The sequence below is a fragment of the Solanum verrucosum genome, unplaced genomic scaffold (genome assembly GCF_900185275.1).
Source record: "Solanum verrucosum unplaced genomic scaffold, falcon-dt-bn FXZP01001278.1, whole genome shotgun sequence".
Taxonomy (NCBI): Eukaryota; Viridiplantae; Streptophyta; class Magnoliopsida; order Solanales; family Solanaceae; genus Solanum; species Solanum verrucosum.
This window is the reverse complement of record NW_026020317.1, coordinates 368,103-386,540: the sequence shown is the minus strand read 5'-3', so window position 1 is coordinate 386,540 and position 18,438 is coordinate 368,103. Positions and strand designations below refer to the sequence as shown.

The following is an 18,438-nucleotide window of genomic DNA, read 5'->3' as shown; positions in this document are numbered from 1 at the left end:
CCGAAATATACAAATGTAAGACCCATTTGTATACCGAAATATACAAATGCAGAACCCATTTGTAGACCGAAATATACAAATGTAGGACCCATTTGTAGACCGAAATATACAAATGCAGGACCCATTTGTATACCGAAATATACAAATGCAGGACCAATTTGTATACCGAAATATACAAATAGGCTCAAATACATATTTTTTTATGTATATGCATACCAAAATATACAGATTAATAGCTATAGCAAACATAAAGTTTGTTATGGAGCGCAATTATACAAACTATAGTTATAGCATACAAATATGATTTTTATGTTTGCTAAATCTAAAGGGAAAATTAGCAAACTAGTCATAAAACCTAACATAATTAGTAAAAACCTCCATACTTTATAAATATTAGTAAAAATGTCAAAATGTCGTTATTTTAAAAAATATTATGTATCCTAATTTACTTCCTATTTTGTTTCACCTTAATTACACGTTTTCCAACTCTTTCTCTCTCATATTTAAAAATATATATATATTTTCTCTCTCTCAGATTTACCTTTTCCAATTCTTTTCCATTTTTCAACTCCCGCCTCATTCTCCCTCCCATCATTTTTGGAAAAAAAAATTTCAAAAATTAAAAAATATATTTCTAAAGATATTCACATCAATCTTTTTGATTAAGGTATGCATCTTTATCCGATTTGTAGATTTATTTACTGATTTTTATTTTTATTTAAATCTTTCAGATTTGTTGTTTGTAGTTGAAATCCCGTTTAGAGTTTCATAACCTCTAAATCATTCTCCAATGGCTGAACTCTAACTCCAATTCCAATTCCAATACTTTTTCGTCGAACGAGCGGCTGCTACCTCTTGCCGACGTGGTGGCTGACTATGTCAAGCGGTGGATCCACGATACTCTCAATGAGGCGAAAGCTGGTGACGCTAACATGCAGGTCCTTGTTGGTCAGTTTGTATTTTATTTTGCACTTCAATATCACATTGTATACATACAAGTTTGTATTTCTTTTTATTTTGTATTCATCATAATGGTATACCAATATACAGTCATATTTGTACTTTAATTGAAGTGAGTATTTATTGTGCTCATTTTGTATTTTAATCTCACTTTATATTTCAATCTCAATATTCAATGACAACAAGACTGTATTTCTTATTTACTATGTTTTCTCATAATTGTATACCAACAATTTTTGTATTTTATGTGCTCATTTTACCATTCAAATTAAAACTAAATATCATATTGAGGTGAATATTTTATTGTGATAAATTTGTATTTAACTCTCACATTGTATACAAACAAATTTGTATTTCTTTTTATTTTTGCATTCATCATAATGATATACTAACAAAGTCACTTTTGTATTTCAATTGAAGTTAGTATTTATTGTGCTCATTTTTGTATTTCAATATCAATTTCAATGACAACAAGTCTGTATTTCTTTTTTTACTATGATTTCATCATAATTGTATACCAACAACTTTTATATTTTATGTACTCACTTTACCATTCAAATTGAAATTGATATTGATATTTTACTTTCATAGTGAAAACCAAAAATTGTATCTCAGTTATTGAAATTGTATTACTAGACTGCCAAATATATTATTCTATTATTTGTATTACAAAAATATTACGGATTGTATCTCAATATAATCCAATCATTACATATGAATACAATTTAAAAAGGATACAAGATTCTGAAAAAAAATAGCATACAAAGTGGAAATAACACAATCAATTGAGGAATGATGTAATATTCTAAAAAAAAAAATTACAAATTAACTGTGAAAAGAAATATGATATATTTATACTTAAGAAATACAAATTCATTTGGCATACCTATTGAATGACTATAAACTAAAAAGAAATACAATATTCTTAATAAAAATACAAATGGTGAGTAAAAGAAAAACAATTGACAAACAAAAATTAATATGAATACAATTTTGGTATGAATACAATTTTTGCAACATTTTTTCTCCGACTCTCTCTTTCTTCTTCGTTTGCTATGTTTTTTTTTTTGATTTTTTTTCACCAAACCCAAATCTGAATTTGTATTCACTTGTGCATTAGTAAAACTCTTCCTCGTCATCCAAAAAAAATATAATTACCCAGGAAAATAAAAAAACTTTCATGTCAAAACTTCCAAACAGATTAATGATATAATAGTTAACGAATACTTGATCGATTTTGTATTTCACCGATTATATCGAAGTTCCAATTGGAAATTCCTTCTCCAAACCTTTTGATTCTCCATTGCTGCCGCAGCCGCCAAAATTCATGCGAGAATGATGAAGAAGACAGAGGGTTTGGTTTTTTGGGGATTTTTTTTTTAGATTTTTTTTATGTTTAGATGAGAGATATTAAGCGATATGTGCCTTTTTAAAAATATTGAATTTGTAACTGATGAGTATTTTAAGTGATATGTTCCTTATTAAAAATATTCTCTCCCCTAAATTTCTCCTTTCTATTATTAAATAATTGTATTCTTTCAATTAAAACAAATAAAAACAATGTGAATTAGATACATAACAAACTAAAATATTGACATTTTTAATAAATATTGAAAATGTGGCTAAGGGGTCCTATTAAATGCTAAAATATTGATATTAATTTACTCTTTTAGGTTTTTGGGCCCAATTCATCACTGTCCTAATTTCTTAAAGGGAAAATTACATGAAATAACAAATTATTAATTCAAATTAAATGTTATAGCCATAGTTTATTTTAATTGTACTCGCAACAGACATTCCCTTTTTTTGCCATCTGATTCGATATACAATTAGCTATTTTCGGTATACAAATAGCCATTTTATACATTTCAGTATAAAATGTATAAATTGCGTTTGTGTTTGTATAAAGCGAGAGAAAAATGTATATACAAATACAAATACATATATTTTCGTCCTTTACACTTATAATTATACAAATACAGATCTTATTATACAAATTACAATGTATAAATGAATTTATACAAAACTGAACAATTTGTATAAAACTGGATATTTGTAGCGAATTATACAAATCTAAAGCTCCATAGCAAACATAAAATTTGCTATGGAGAGCAATTATGCAAACTATAACTATATGATTTTTATGTTTGCTATATGTGAAAGTTGCTCTTTCTTAAATGAACCCTGCTGAAATAAAATTGGGCTTCAACCCCCCCCCCCCCCCCCCTCCTTTTTTTTTTCTTCTTCCTGGATCTGCTGTTTTAGTCCATTTGGACTGCTACTGCTAAAAAATTTGGGCTTTGGCCCATTTTGCCGATGTATACAATGTATACATTTGATGTATACGTTGTATATCCTGTAATTTAGCTTCCCTTTCCCTGTATATTAGCTTCTTTGGACCTATTCAGCGGCTTTTCAATTATTTGACGAGGCAGACTCGAAGAAAGGAATGAGTTTGGGCCAGTAAACTCAGCCAAAAGTTCATGTGACAAAAGAAGGGAAAAAACAAAAAAAGCAAAGCACATGGACAAATTTATATATATATAAAGTTGGATAATAAAAGAGTGATGTGGCATGTTTCATTAGCCAACATTTACATTTATCCTTTTTCTGGTTTTTTTGGATCTTTTTTCAATTTATTTTTTTAATCTTTTTCTTTATTTCTTATATCAAGTTTAATGTTCAGATGCCTAAAAGACCCTATTAAAGAGGCAGACATTCACGTAGTAAAAGTTGTCATAAATATATTCGCTTAAATTTTCGGTTACTACTCCCATTCTTTACATTTTACAATAGCATTTAAACTGTCATTAATGTGGTTAGCATTTTGTATTCCATGACCTGTACCCTTTGGCAATCAATTAACTAGATGGACGCATATATATGGTAAAGTGAAGAGCAGAGTCTCCATCTCCATAATTTTTCGAGGGAAACATAGAGAGGCAATACACAACTATTACTATCTAAAATCTGATTTTCCTTTTACAATCTTGATTGAGATATTGTGTGGAACAAAAGGCAATTCTTGCCTATGTTAATAATTTCATGATCAGTTTGCATCTCAACTCCATTGTGCTCCATCTGGAACTTGATGTATTTTGAGTAGTATGTTATGTCTTGCCAATTCTGTTAAGCCTATTAATCACTATTCTGTATACAGATAGAAGATGATCCTAGCCTCTTTACTCTGTCTATTCATGATCTGTTAAAATTTAATCTGCTCTTTTTATATATGCCGTTGTTGGAAAATAAAGATAATTCATAACATCATTACTTGTATGTATTAGACTCTTACAAACAAAAGTTACAAACATTTGGTCTACTTAAATCTCCCCTTGCAAAATCAAATTAAGGTGTCGCAACGGTGAGAGACAGCGAGCGGTAATGTTATCTTATAAGAAATCCCACCCCGAGATTGTTATTCTTTATAATGAGTTTGATTTGTTGTACTCTTTTCATGAAGTTATTCTTCTATAAGTAAATTGCAAGAGATAAGGCTACCGATAGAGTTTGATAGTTTCATATGTAGTCTAACAATCCGAGACGAACGTTATATATACTTTTGTGGCCGTGTTGATATTTTAAAGTTAATAGGAAACCATTTATTTTATAATTAGACATTTATATTTACGTTGGTTCTTTCCGGAATCATATCTCATAAAGTTTTGTTTAATACACAATGGAGTGATTATCTTTCTTTTTTTTCTTTTCTTTAAATAATTGGGGTTGAGGAAGGGAAATGGGGAGGAGATTACAATGTGAGACTCCAACTCTAACCAACAGGGAGGTAGCCAACTAAGCTACTAATTAAGATTCTCCGAAGCGGTCATTATCTCAGTTGAGTCATCATGTTTAACAATATCCTATTCTTTTAATTTTATGTGAGTCATGTATGCGATTTTAAGCCTTGTAAAAGATTGCGGAAAAGAGAATTTCTTTAAAGCATATAAAGATAATGATTATCGATAATAGAATCGAGAAGTAATTATGAGAATTTGGTATAATGCTTTTATATACTCTCTTCTATCCTAATTTCTGTGGCACAATTTGAATTAATTTAAAATTTTAGAAAAAAAACAAAAACTTTTGACATTAATGATCTAAAATTTCATTAAAAGGGAATTATAAGTTAAATTGTTTTCAATTATAGAAAGGTTCTTTTGAGGTTGACTGAATAGATAAATGTGTCACATAAATTAGGGAGTATATGTTTTATCTTCTCCCTAATTCTTGGAAAAGTATCGACAATAATTACTTCCTAAGTATATTTTTTTTTAAAAGTGAGTCAATTGGGATGACTCAAATGCAACTTCATGAAATATCCAGTTTATGCATTACGATCATCATTGTTCTTAATCAAAAATAATTTTAGAAAAATCTTATATGGCTAAAATTCTTGTGAACAAGTAAGATATATGTCATATGTGAAGTTGAATGTTTTATAATTTGAAAAAAAAAAGATAATTTTTTTTAATGATTAGTTTTAACAACAAAGAGATCAATCCATAAAAAGGAAATATATATGTATTTAGGAAAAACTGTTATGATCGAAGTATGTAAAAGGGTAAAATAAATCGATGATAAGCTTATACAATCATTCATTTGAATTTCTTGAGTTGCGCATGACAATGCCAAATTTTGTGTACTTTATTTTATAAATTTAGTAAAATATTTTAACCCAGAATGTCCATATATCACTAAAAGCTAAACTTCCAGATTTGCTTTTAATCACATTAATATTTCTTCATCTTATATCCATTTTCTTCCCCTACCTAATGATTTACATTGTGAGTTTCTCAATTTTTTTTAACCTTTTACATGATTTTTTAATTCTTCTTTTTAATATAATTGTCTTTTTCAAGTTCGATTTTTTAGCGACCGCGCGAAGCACGAATAAGTTTCCTAGTTTATATATAATACAAAAATTGTCGAAACATCAAGTTTACGGAAAAATAAGAAGGCTACTGCCAAACATATTAAAAAATGGAACTTTAACAGGTATCACATTTATCTAAAATAATATGCATTCAATATAGATGATGATATGGATAGTTAAAAAGGAACTAAAATGGAGAATTTAATTTAATGCAATTTATTCTTGACAAGGAGAGGCATACTGGGAAGATAACGTCAAAACAAAACAGACATTATGTCTAGATATTACAAAGGTGCTTAATTAGCCAACATGATGAGATTAAACAAAGAAATAAGAATACATTAACAGGATGAAATCAACTCGATGTTAACACTTTGTTTGGATGGTTGGTACGTATTGTTTCATAATGTATTGTATTGTTTTAAGGGTTTGATATACCGTTTAACTTTGTCATTTAGAGCTGATATACTGCCCGTCGAGGTTGTTAGAGTTTTGCCCTAATTTTCTTATCATATTTGAATTTTACTTTTCTCTTAAAGAAAAGTCAAAGCATAATCATAATTGTTTCTAGTTTTCCTTAAAGGAAAATATAATTAGTTGCCTCTTTTATCCTTTCACTTTCGATATTCTCCAACTCATAAATCCTTCACAAGTACATCCATTCTTCTCAAAAACAATTTGATAGGAGTTTCACACAACACCTCTTAATTTGTGGATTCATCTATTACGGTTAGAGATGTCAAATGAATTGGTTGAACTGAATTTGGATAACATCATATCACACTAACACCTCTTAAATGGAATTATAAGAATTATTACACATTGTGGATAATTGCTTTGCCATAGGAATACCACTACGTCAAGGTTGTCATAATTTAAGCAATTTATTTATTCATACTCATTAAGTATTAGGGATAATTTCACAGACTTCCCTAAGATTTATCTTCGTAATACTCATCTCTCTTGTGATATATAATAGGAAAAACTACATAAATGAGTCATAAAATCCAAAATAATTACAAGTTTATACCCAAATCCAAAGTAATTCTTGAAATACTCATTCTCTCATAAATAATTACAGCTCATACCCCTCATTCATTAAGGGCGTATAATTTTCGCTTAACTGATATTAATAAGGTTTCTTGTTCAGATATTACTCATTAGTCAATTATACTATATATATATATATACTAATTTAGTATCAATTAAGCAAAATTATCAATCTTAATGATACCATTACAGTATATGATATTGAATATCAGTTAAGCAAAATTATCAGCCTTAATGATATCAATACAGTATATGATACTGATTTAGTATCAATTAAGCGAAATTAGTTTGGGAGTATATAGTGTAATTATTTAGTGGGTATGAATGTAAAGGGATATATATATTTGTAATTATTTTGCTTTTATGAGGTATTTGTTTAGTTTCCTTACACTTACCTCTCTTATTTTGATTTTTTATAACAATTCATTTAACTTATTAATTATTAATGTAAAAAATTATGATACGACTAATTTACCCTTTTTAATATATCCTATTTTGGAAAAAGTTTTTTTTTTTTAAAAAAAATTGTTATAAAATAAATATTTTCATCTTCCATTAACCCATTCTGCTAAAGTTGTTTTAGAGTTGATGCCACCGATTTGTTTGTCTAATTTTATTGAAAATGAAGAATTTTATAGGGATAAAGCACAAGTGCCTCTAGATTATGATTGAAATTTCAGAGACACATCTAAACTTTTATTGAAAATGAAGAATATTATAGGGATAAACACATAAGTGACCGTAGACTATGATTGAAATTCCAGAGCATCTAAATTCTAAACTTAACTAGGGTCCTATTACCCCCCTGAATTCATTTTTTTGTATTTTTGTGTACCTTTTGTACTGACGTGGCATCTTGAACCGCCCGAATTGGTTGTGTTTGTACACACGCGCCTATCACGTGTGTAAATAGTTTTTAATTTTTTTTAAAAAAAATATTTATTTTTTATTTTTTAGAAAATATATTCTCATTTTATTTATCTTGTATTTAAATTAAGTTAATACACATATTTTTTTTGTCTTTGTTGTAAAATAAGAGCAAAATATAATAATACTAAACAAGTAAGGAAGACAAATTGTGATGAGAAGTATAGAGTGGAGAATATTATTTAAAACTCTTCAAGTGTGTTCTCACAAGGGTGAAAAGACTACCCTTTTATAGGATTTAGAAAACACATGTTTTCATCCTTTAACCAAATACGTTAGTACAACTATAATAAATACAATAAATACATACATTACATTAGAGATGAAGTAAGAGAAACATCCACACAATTAAGTGGATTTGTAACAGTCTTGTATTTAAACTGTTTTTTTTTTTACCTTCATTAATTGTTTTTTCTCTTTTATTTCGCTATTGATTTTATTTACTCTTTTTATTTTCTTTGTCTTTCCTTTCGATTTGATTTCAAATTTAATTCCAAATGTCTTATATTTAGAATAAGTTAATTTCGAACTGATATCAAAATAAGTGAAGAAAATCAAATAAAACATAAAAAAAGTAAAACGTTAAAATTAAAGGACACTTTTTAATTACTTTTTTAAAATACACATAATTTTTTTAAAATAATTAAAAGTGAAAAGATAAGAAATTAATGAAAGAAAAATTAAAAATTAAAAGTTTCAAGTGAGAAAAAAATGAAAATAAATATTTTACAAAGAAAAAAATGAAAATAATTAATATATGTAAGTTTTAATATCAACAAATATGTGTACTAACTAATTATAAAGTTACCAATTAAAAAATTGCATGTGTCTAATTTGTTCATTAACTATTTGCCTTCAAAAGAGTGTGCACACTCTCTCTACCACGTCAATATTTATGGTGTACTTATTTCATTCTATTAGTTTAAGGGGTAAATTTAGATGTGTCTCTAAAATTTCGATCATAATCTAGGGGTACTTGTGTCTTATCCCAATTTTAAATGAAATGTTGGAACTTAAAAAAGGAGTAACTCAATTTTCTTATCAAGTGGAATGCAAACAATTTTTTTTTTTGTTAAGAAAGGATACTTATATTAATTATATATAATACTTGTCAATACAAAACCAGGTGGCTACAATAGGAGCTATCTCCAAGACTAGTGCCCTTAGGCATAACATTAATATTACTACTACTACTAGATACAAGGGGATTAGTAGTTATCCCCGCAAAGCTACTAGATACTATTATAAGTGATTTTACCATGAATTACATAAAATTATAAATTCCTTTAATTTAAACAAAAGGGCTTCAATGGAAGATTGAAATACATCGATTATCAAGGAATCAAAAAATTGTATATTAGAAAGGGAATTTTTTTTTAGATTATAATTCTTTATATTAATAATTAAGAAGTGAAATGAATCGTTATCAAAAGCTTAAAATAAAGGAGACAAGTGTAATATCGTAAACAACAAGAAAAGTGAATGCTATTGAGTCAAATCATCTTTGAAATTATTCCTAAGTATTATATTGAAACTTCATTTATTTAACTAACTAATGTGAATCCTCCAATTCACGTATTAATTGAGTAATTGACCATAATTTGTTAAAAGACTAATACGATAGATAGGTAGAATGAAGATAATACTAAATAGTGTCACATCAACTTTCAGAGTTGATTTAATTAATGGAAAAGGGTTAAAATTGCTCCTGAACTATGCGAAATAGACCACTTATACCCTCCATTACATTTTGGGATCAAAAATACCCCCGCAGTTATCCCAAGAGACCACAAATACCCTCAAGAGTTAACACCCAAATTTTTTAGTGACGTGGCAAGCCACATGGGACTAATCCCTCCACCTAAGCATTGCCAACTAAGATTCACTACAAAAGAACTTGACTTTTAGTGGCGACAAAGTCGCCACAAAATCCCAAAATATTGCCACTAAAGGTTATGAGTGATTTTTTGTGGCGACTAAGGCTCCAACAACCATTCGCTAGTAAAACCTATTTTTTCAACAAAAAAAATATGATAATTAATTTGTGATTGAGACCTAATTTTCTAAAATAAATAACTTGCAATATCCATATTAAAAACATCCAGTATTATTACGAAAAATAATCAAAATTACTTCTCGATTCAAATCTCCTACTATATATAGATAATGCATCATTGTACATTTTATACATTTACATATGACATAAAAATAAAACATATAGGGGTCGTTTGGTACAAAAATGAGTAATGCAGGGATTAGTAACGCAGGGATTAATAATGCAGGGATTAGTAATGAAGGGATTAGCAATGTAGGGATTATTTTTTATCCAGTGTTTGGTTTATTGCTTATTCAAATCTTGTGTTTGGCTTAGAACTCTTAAAAAAGAACTTTTTTCCAATTTTACCCTTGAATTATTATGTTATCTATTTCATGTAATTACCATATTTATTACGTTTAAAACTTGAATACGAAGTGCTTAACAAATTTAATTCACTTGAGGAAGTCTCAAGTCATAAACGAGAAGACGTTATTTTAAGTACCCCGACCAAGGCATACCTCCCTCCTCTCTTAAGAAAACAAGAAAATATAAAATAAAACTAAAGTTCAAGTAGTGTGGACAGCAGCAGAAGTTTCTAATGTTAAAAGAAATATAGTTTGATCACAGCTTCATATAAAGTTAGTAAAATTAAGCAACATGAGCAAGCCACCTGAAGCTTTCCTGCTACATTGTCTCTATCCCAAATATTGAACATTGTAAAACTTCAAACATTTTCTTTGCCAATCTATCATAGACAATGCTGCATAATCCAAAGACGAACCCCTTTATTGCATGTTTAAGGTTCTTTCAACTGTTTCAAGCGAATCCAAAGTCTATTTTTGGCTGCTGCCAGTTTTGTCCGAAAGGAATGTATGAACCTACCCCAACTCCTCATTTAAGTTTAAAGTATGAGCTTGAGCAGGAGTTCCTGTCTCATCATCGTACATACTGATATCCTGATTTATAAATGATGCATGTAGGACTTCCGCGACTTCAATAAAGATATAGAGCGATATGGAAATTAAATAACCACACAAAATAAGTGCAATGAGCAAATACAGAAGGCCAGACAACTCAGTCTCACTTATATCAGCTTGACTTTGAAGTGAAGCACAACAAAGGAAAAGAAGCAAAAGAAAGAATATACATATCGAAAATCCATTCATTTCACATTTCAGTATATACTGAGAAAAGGAGAAGCGAGAATCATGTACATCAATTGACAAAAGCAAGCCAAATAAACACATTTACATACATCATTTGAGTTTATCACAAGTGACACCACATTCAAGTTTTTCCATAGATTCTAGTTACACAAAAGCTATTGTCCTCGTGTCCGTCTTACGCCAATCATTTTCAATATAGGACATAATCTGAGGTATCAGAAAGTGACACTACACTCAAATATTTAAAGGTCTTCAATTAAGCAAAACTAGCAAAATGAACTTTCCACTTATCTTGCAGTCTACCATACTTTAAAGTTTATCATTGATGATCATAAACATCATAGTTTGACGCTCAAGTTCACCCATGCGTATAAATAATTCCATCTTTTTGACGTCATCACAAAGAACCATTGTTGCTTTGATGCGTTGCTCTGTGGAGTACAAGTCAAATATAGGGGATTCAATGATGGAATAAATTTGATCACGAAGATCAGATTGGTCATGATTTCCAATCTTGTCAATCAAGGCACCCATTCGTTTGTCTTGACTGTCAGTAAAGTTTTTTATAACCTCAACCATACCCTTAAGAAATATCTCAGAATCATTCTCCGGGATCTTTTTTCTTTTCTTGCATTTCTCCTTTTCATTGACATTAGACGACCTTTTGGTATACTCACCTTGTTTATTGGTTTGTTGAAATCCAGCTTCTTCAGGTTCAAATGCTCCAGCATTTTCATTTTGAGATGCTTCAGGAAATGTAGCAGCTCCAGTAGCATTTCCAGCTTCTCCCGTAGTCACATTAGGTCTATGACTAGAACCAGCTTCTTCATCGCCATCAAGATCAATAGGAAATTCCAAACTCATATCGTTAAACAGTACTGAGGATTGACTCCTTTGAATTTCCTCAACAACATCTAATGGGCCTTCTGCAAACTCCCCTGTTGCTCTATCCTTGCCAAAGATTTCCTCCCAATCCACAAACATCGGCCATTTTTTCTTATTCATGTTTTTGGCATTTGGATCAACCTAGAAAATAATCACAAAATAAAACAAAGTGATATAATATTACTCAGTTAATAACTCTTTCAGAGAACACATATATAAATACATAACTATAATCATGAACAACTAAAAAGCTCTCTAAGTTGTGCAATCGGTATCTTTGAAATCTAAATTTATTGGACACAACTTTTCAGTATTCAAGCTAAAAGACTTATTAATGCTCACTGTAGCAGCTATGTTTGGGTTGACACTAATTCATATCGAGAAAGGCTTTGGTGGCCCGGGACAGGGTGTGCACTCCCAAAGCAGTAGTTGACTTGAACCTTACCAACATTCAACTCTGGAACAAGACAAATATAGACAAGATTGGTGGGTAGTTATCCCCTATCAATGTTTATAGTTGAGGGCAAATCGAGGATTACCCGCAACTTTTGTCCATAAATTTAGAACACAAGGAGCGTAAAGTCTGAAACAAGATCATTCATTTGTTTATCCGTGAGAACACGAGGCTAGTATGATGGATATTATTGAGGTGGATGCAGAAGCACGCTTACTTTTCTAGTGATAGTCGTGGACAGTCCACATGAAACATATTCAACAAATTCACTCCCTAGTGAAGAAGTGCAGATCTAAACAATTAAAAGCATCAGGCAGATAGTGTAAAAAATTATAATAACTTTAATAAAGTATTAATTACCTTTAGGAAGTCATCCCAAAATTTAGGATCATCAACTATTATAGCTCCATCACCGTATTGAAATCCCAATCCACTTCGACTCTTTAGCATAGCTATACTTGCATAACATCTCTTCCAATATCTTATTCTAGATAAGACATGTGGTTCACCTTTCAATCCGCTGTTAGGATGATGTTCACATAAATAACATTCTAATTCCTTTAGGTATCCTGGCTTGAAGGTTCCATTATCACCTCTCCAACCATTAACACATAACTCTTTTAATCCATCTATAAGAGTTTGTTCTTCTGCTGCAGTCCATGTCCTTCTAGTCGAAGGAGTTGAATTTCTTGATCTTTTTGATGCGTGGGAAGATGTTTGACTGCTCATTTTGCCTTTATATTCTTGTGGAATAGATTATAAAAATAAATAGGAAGAAAATTATAATGATAATAACAATAATGCACACATTAAATAGTTGAACAAATCTATAACCTTGTCATGAACTTAAGAACTGATTATAGAAACACTTTATATAAAAAAAAAATGTAGGAGAAACTGATATATTCAGGAAGTGGTTGGCTCTCCAGATTAGTAGCTTAAAAGATATTGCATTCAACAGGTGGTCGTGCAAACATTCACAAGTGGCATTATGTCGAGAAACTGACTAGCTTCATGTGGATACATTGTCTACAATACATAGGTAAATTCCTTTCTCTATATCCTTTTATGTAGACATTATCAATTTGTTCCTTTCTCTAATGACCATCTTCATGGTTGCTGGAAATCAAATACAGGAAGAGCAATACTAATTCCTTTCTCTCTATATGCATACTTATCATTTAGTTTTCTTTTCCTCTATCAACTTTCAAAAATTATAATCTGCACTAGTGTTGCAGGGTTCTTTTAGTTTTAGGAGATTGGAGTTGTAAAATAAAGTCAAATTTTACTAGTAGAGGAAGTGATGAAGAGTAATAATTATAACATATTAAGAAAACCACAAATTTCATAATAACATATGCCAAAAGTTACAAAAAGGATTCAAGACTCCCAATTAACTTGTATAAGATCACTAGATCACTGAAACAGAGGAGAGATTCTAACTTTTGATATAAGGCTGACCTTAAAAGCCCAAGTTAGCTAAATTCATCGCAAAAAAAAAAACTTAACATGTCATCACTGATTAGATCTTGCATTCCACATTGATTGAGCCAACTCATCCCTCCAAGTGGTCCACTCTTCAGACGATTCAACAACATCAATATGTTCAGGTTGATTCTCAACGTGTTCTTCCATATCCATGTCTAAAGGATCCACATCCATCTCTCTACGGATATAGTTGTGAATCAAACAACAAGCACTTATAATTCTGTTATGAACTTTAACAGAGTACCACGAAGAGCTCCTAAGAATTCCCCAACGTCCTTTCAAGAGACCAAACGCCCTTTCGATAACATTACGAGCCCTAGCATGCTTCATATTAAAAAGTTCTTCTCGACATCGAGGTGGGGGGTTGTCACCTTGCCAATCCCTTAACCAATATTTATACCCTCGGTAAGGTGAAAGAAAACCTTTTCCATTTGTATATCCTCCATCACATAAATAATAATTACCTATAATATAAACATAAAATTTAGTTACCTTTCTATTCTTTTCATGTACAGTTACCTTCTCAAAAAAATAAATACATCATTCTTTTTGTGTTCTTATATGCATATATACATGGCATACCCTCAGGAATTTTTAAACCATTGCGTCGCACTACAGCGTCTCGTAATACACGACCATCAGCAGTTGATCTTTCCCAACCAGGTAACACATAAGTAAAATTGAGATTTCTATCACAAACTCCCAATACATTAGTAGCTATATCTCCCTTCCTTGTCCTGTATCTTGGTTTGTACTCAGATGGAACTCTAATGTGAATGTAAGTACCATCTAGTGCACCTAAACAACCCTATAAAAAATATAGAGTTATCTCGCACTAAAACGAAGTCTTAGTAAAATTACCTTATTTAGTCATATACAAATGCTAAAATTAAAAATCGCACCTACCTTAAACCATTTCCATCGATCTTCAATCTCATCTTCAAGGATCGGTTTAGGATTGACAAGGAACAATGAAGTTAGTTTGAGTATAGCTCTCAAGCATTCATTAAAAGCTTGACTTACACTCCATCCAGATCTAATATAATCGACCTTGATAGATCTATTCTTCTCGTGATGAGCCAAGATGTTTAAGAAAATTGCTAGCTTTTCACTACTTGACATATATTTACCATCAGTCAAACCTCCGACATCCTTAGTTAATAGAACTAAATTATGAAAGGCATTTCTATCCATTCTTAACTTGTCGATACATACAATGTCACTATCATTTATGATACAATTTAAGTGAGAAATAACTTTTGGTATTCGGACACTCATACGGTACCTAATCTCATGCACATTTCTGTATTGCCTTCTTAGTGAATGACCATGAATAGCCATAAAAAGGCAAATAAGGACTACAAGAAATTGTTGGCACATTATCTCCTCAAGAATAATATAATCAGTACTCGAAAGATGTTGAAGATCCATAATAACACCTAAGTTTTTCATAAAAATTAGACAAAATCAATACACACAATATGAACAGAAATCTATAAATTTTAAGCATAGATACTAATAGTGACGATGTTGTTTAGAAACTTTCAACCCACAAAATAATAATTAATTTGCAAGCACATTTCAATTCACCTATTTACAACCATTTGGGAACAAGAACGAAAGAAAAGAAGAAAAGAAAAAAGTTCAAACCCGTATAAACCCTACATGGCTAATAGTGACGATGTTGTTCAGAAATTAACCCTACACGCTACGCCTTCTCCATAGCCAAAGAAGAGAAAAGACCGCGAGAGAAAAAGGAAAGGCGCCAAAAAGCAGAATAGCGTGAATTCTTTACCAATTCTGAAGTATGTATATAGAAATTGAGGGGCAATTCAGTCATTTCGTTTCCTTGTCCAAGTATTAGTAAACCTGGGATTAGTAATCCCTAGATATCCTTGGTATTAGATAAGACCACATATGATGTATTAAGTTATCCATGTATTAGGTATGTTTGAGTTGAATTGTGTAACCAAACATTGTATTAGGGGGATTAAATTTTAATCCAAGGACTATTTTAATTAATACATCCTACCAAACGGCTCCATAGTGTCTTAAAACTCCTACTTAATCGATATCATATTTGGTTTTTTAAAAACAATGAAGAAAAAAACACAAAATTAGAATTTAATGTTAAAAACTTTTAGTGACGATTTTCTAGGCTTTTGTGGCGACTGTTGTTGCCGCTAAAAGTCTAGTTCTTTTGTAGTGAATCCTAATTGTCAATGCTTAGGTGGAAGGATTAGTCCGACGTGGCTTGCCACGTCAACAAAAATTTGGGGTGTTAACTCTTGAGGGTATTTGTGGTCTCTTAGGATAACAACAGGGGCATTTTTGATCCCAAAATGTAACGAAGGGTATAAATGGTCTATTTTATATAGTTCGGGGACAATTTTGACCCTTTTCCGTTTAATTAATCACAACTACAAGGACTTCAATTCTCATTTTTAAAACATTAATTAGCTCAAGGAATATACTATCACCACCACTTCCGTTGCCTAGCTAAAAACTACTCAAACCATTAAAATCAAATTTAGTAGACGTTTGGATATGTAATTTAATTCATCTTGCAATTTGAAATTATGAGATGAATTAATGTTTATGTGATTTTATGTCATGGTTTTAAATCATGAGATAAAATTTTAAATTTTCTAAAAAGCCTGATTTTTGAAAATTTTATATTATGATTTCACATTTTTCAAAACAAATATTGACCCACAAATTTATATTTCATATTAAAAAACCTACCATTTTATATCTATATATATTTGTGATAATACTAAAGGACTACTGACTCATTCAAGGTGTCTTAAACCTATTAAAGACATCTAAAATCACTGAGCTATAACAACTTATTATGTCAAGGATGTCCAAAATATGTTATTTAATCACTTTGTATATCATCTTACTTGTATATACAATATTTTTTCCAACGAAGGCATGTGCCTCCGCCCCTGTTGACCAATAAACGACTCAATAAATATATTACACTACAACTCATTTTTAATTTTACCTTTTTATTTAACTAAAGTACGATAAAAATGTTGTATTTTTTTATATAACTTTATAATAATATATTATACTTTTGTTATAGCTTTTTCTTATTTGGTATAAAGATTGTATGAAAAATTAAAACAATTTTGATAAGTTTTCATAGCTTGTGAGGTTTTTATGTTTATGAAATAAAAAGTACAATCTAAAAATCCAAATCCAAATCCAAATAAAACTACAATCAATTCGTCTCACGTGGCTAAACAGAAATCCGTATATATTATGGCACATTAAAGTCTTTAATGTGTGCATTCGGTTTTTCGGTTTGGTTTTGCACTATTCGGTTTGGATTTTTCGGTTTTTGGTTTTGTAAAAGTGTAATCCAATCCGATCCAAAATAAATTTGGTTTGATTTGGTTTTCCCCTATTCGGTTCGGCTTTTTTCGGTTTGGTTATTCGGTTATGTCAATAATTAATAACATAACCAAAGTAATAATATTTAATCCCTTAAATATACTTTCTATTATAAATCATAAGTAAAACTTAAAACACAATACTTATAAGTATACCTATTATAGATGTAATTCAAACATAAAATATAAATGTAATCATCATGAAAGGCAATAACCAAAAAGGGACAAAAATGGTTAACTCCAACTTAATTCTAAACCTAAACATTATATATATATAATTCGTTTTTTTTTTTGTTTTTTTTTTTTAAAACCCAAAATCAAACCAAAAAACCAAATAAAGTAATTTATTAATCTAAAATTAATCCGAAAAACCAAAAAACCAATCCAAATAAAAATTCGATTTGATTTGATTTAGTTATTCGGTTTAATTCGAATAGTGCACACCCCTAATTAAAGTCAAGATAGACAACTATGGTGAAAAAATTATTATGTCTCTAAAGTACTTGCACTATTCTTTGACATAAAAATTTCATATGAAAGCTACAAAGCACACAAATTTGTCCTTTTTCTTTGAATTTGCATTCTGATGTTGACTCATAAAGTGAATGTATGCACCTTTTATATAATTATCAAGCATCATGTGTTAATTATCCACTCAAATCCGTCTTATCTTTTTTTTGAACTATATAATAAATAAAGTTTTTACTAAAGATAGTGTAAATGAAATGACGATACAAACAATTAGTTTTTTTTTTTTTTGGAACCCCAGGATAACTCGCAGTTGCTACAACCTCTACCACACCCTCTGCCTTTTTGGTGAGCACTGCCTGCAAACCACACAGGGGATGTAAATCGCACTAGGCAAGCCCTATGCGGCAGGCTCGACTCAGAAAGCATTGAGGGGGGATCGATCCCGGGTCATCCATGTGGATAACCACCCGAAGGACACAATTAGTTATTGATACATAAATTATTCACATATTACTCTCGAGTCTTGTGTAAAACCCTGACATAAGGTTTTAAGACGTTAAAGTGCGTAACGATGGTTAAAAACAGGAGAAAAAAAAATACTTCTACAAGTACTATTTAAGAAAAAATATTGATTTTTGCGATATCTTTTTTATTTATTATAGTACCATTTATAGCAACACATAACAATACTATGATCAATCTGGCACTATATATATAAAAGT

At 30.2% G+C, this 18,438-nt stretch overlaps 2 protein-coding genes across 2 annotated transcripts; both read right to left on the bottom strand.

The window, feature by feature from the left end:
- Nucleotides 1–11,151: 11,151 nt before the first annotated feature.
- On the bottom strand, nucleotides 11,152–13,130 carry LOC125835311 (uncharacterized). The gene is made up of 2 exons (XM_049514436.1): nucleotides 12,717–13,130; nucleotides 11,152–12,043 (listed from the first exon to the last, which is right to left on the bottom strand). The coding sequence occupies exons 1-2, from the start codon at nucleotides 13,083–13,085 to the stop codon at nucleotides 11,327–11,329; spliced, it is 1,086 nt and encodes a 361-aa protein (XP_049370393.1). The 5' UTR covers nucleotides 13,086–13,130; the 3' UTR covers nucleotides 11,152–11,326.
- A 741-nt stretch (nucleotides 13,131–13,871) lies between these two features.
- Nucleotides 13,872–15,038, bottom strand: LOC125835265 (protein ALP1-like). The gene is made up of 3 exons (XM_049514396.1): nucleotides 14,751–15,038; nucleotides 14,427–14,652; nucleotides 13,872–14,308 (listed from the first exon to the last, which is right to left on the bottom strand). The coding sequence occupies exons 1-3, from the start codon at nucleotides 15,036–15,038 to the stop codon at nucleotides 13,872–13,874; spliced, it is 951 nt and encodes a 316-aa protein (XP_049370353.1).
- Nucleotides 15,039–18,438: the final 3,400 nt, after the last annotated feature.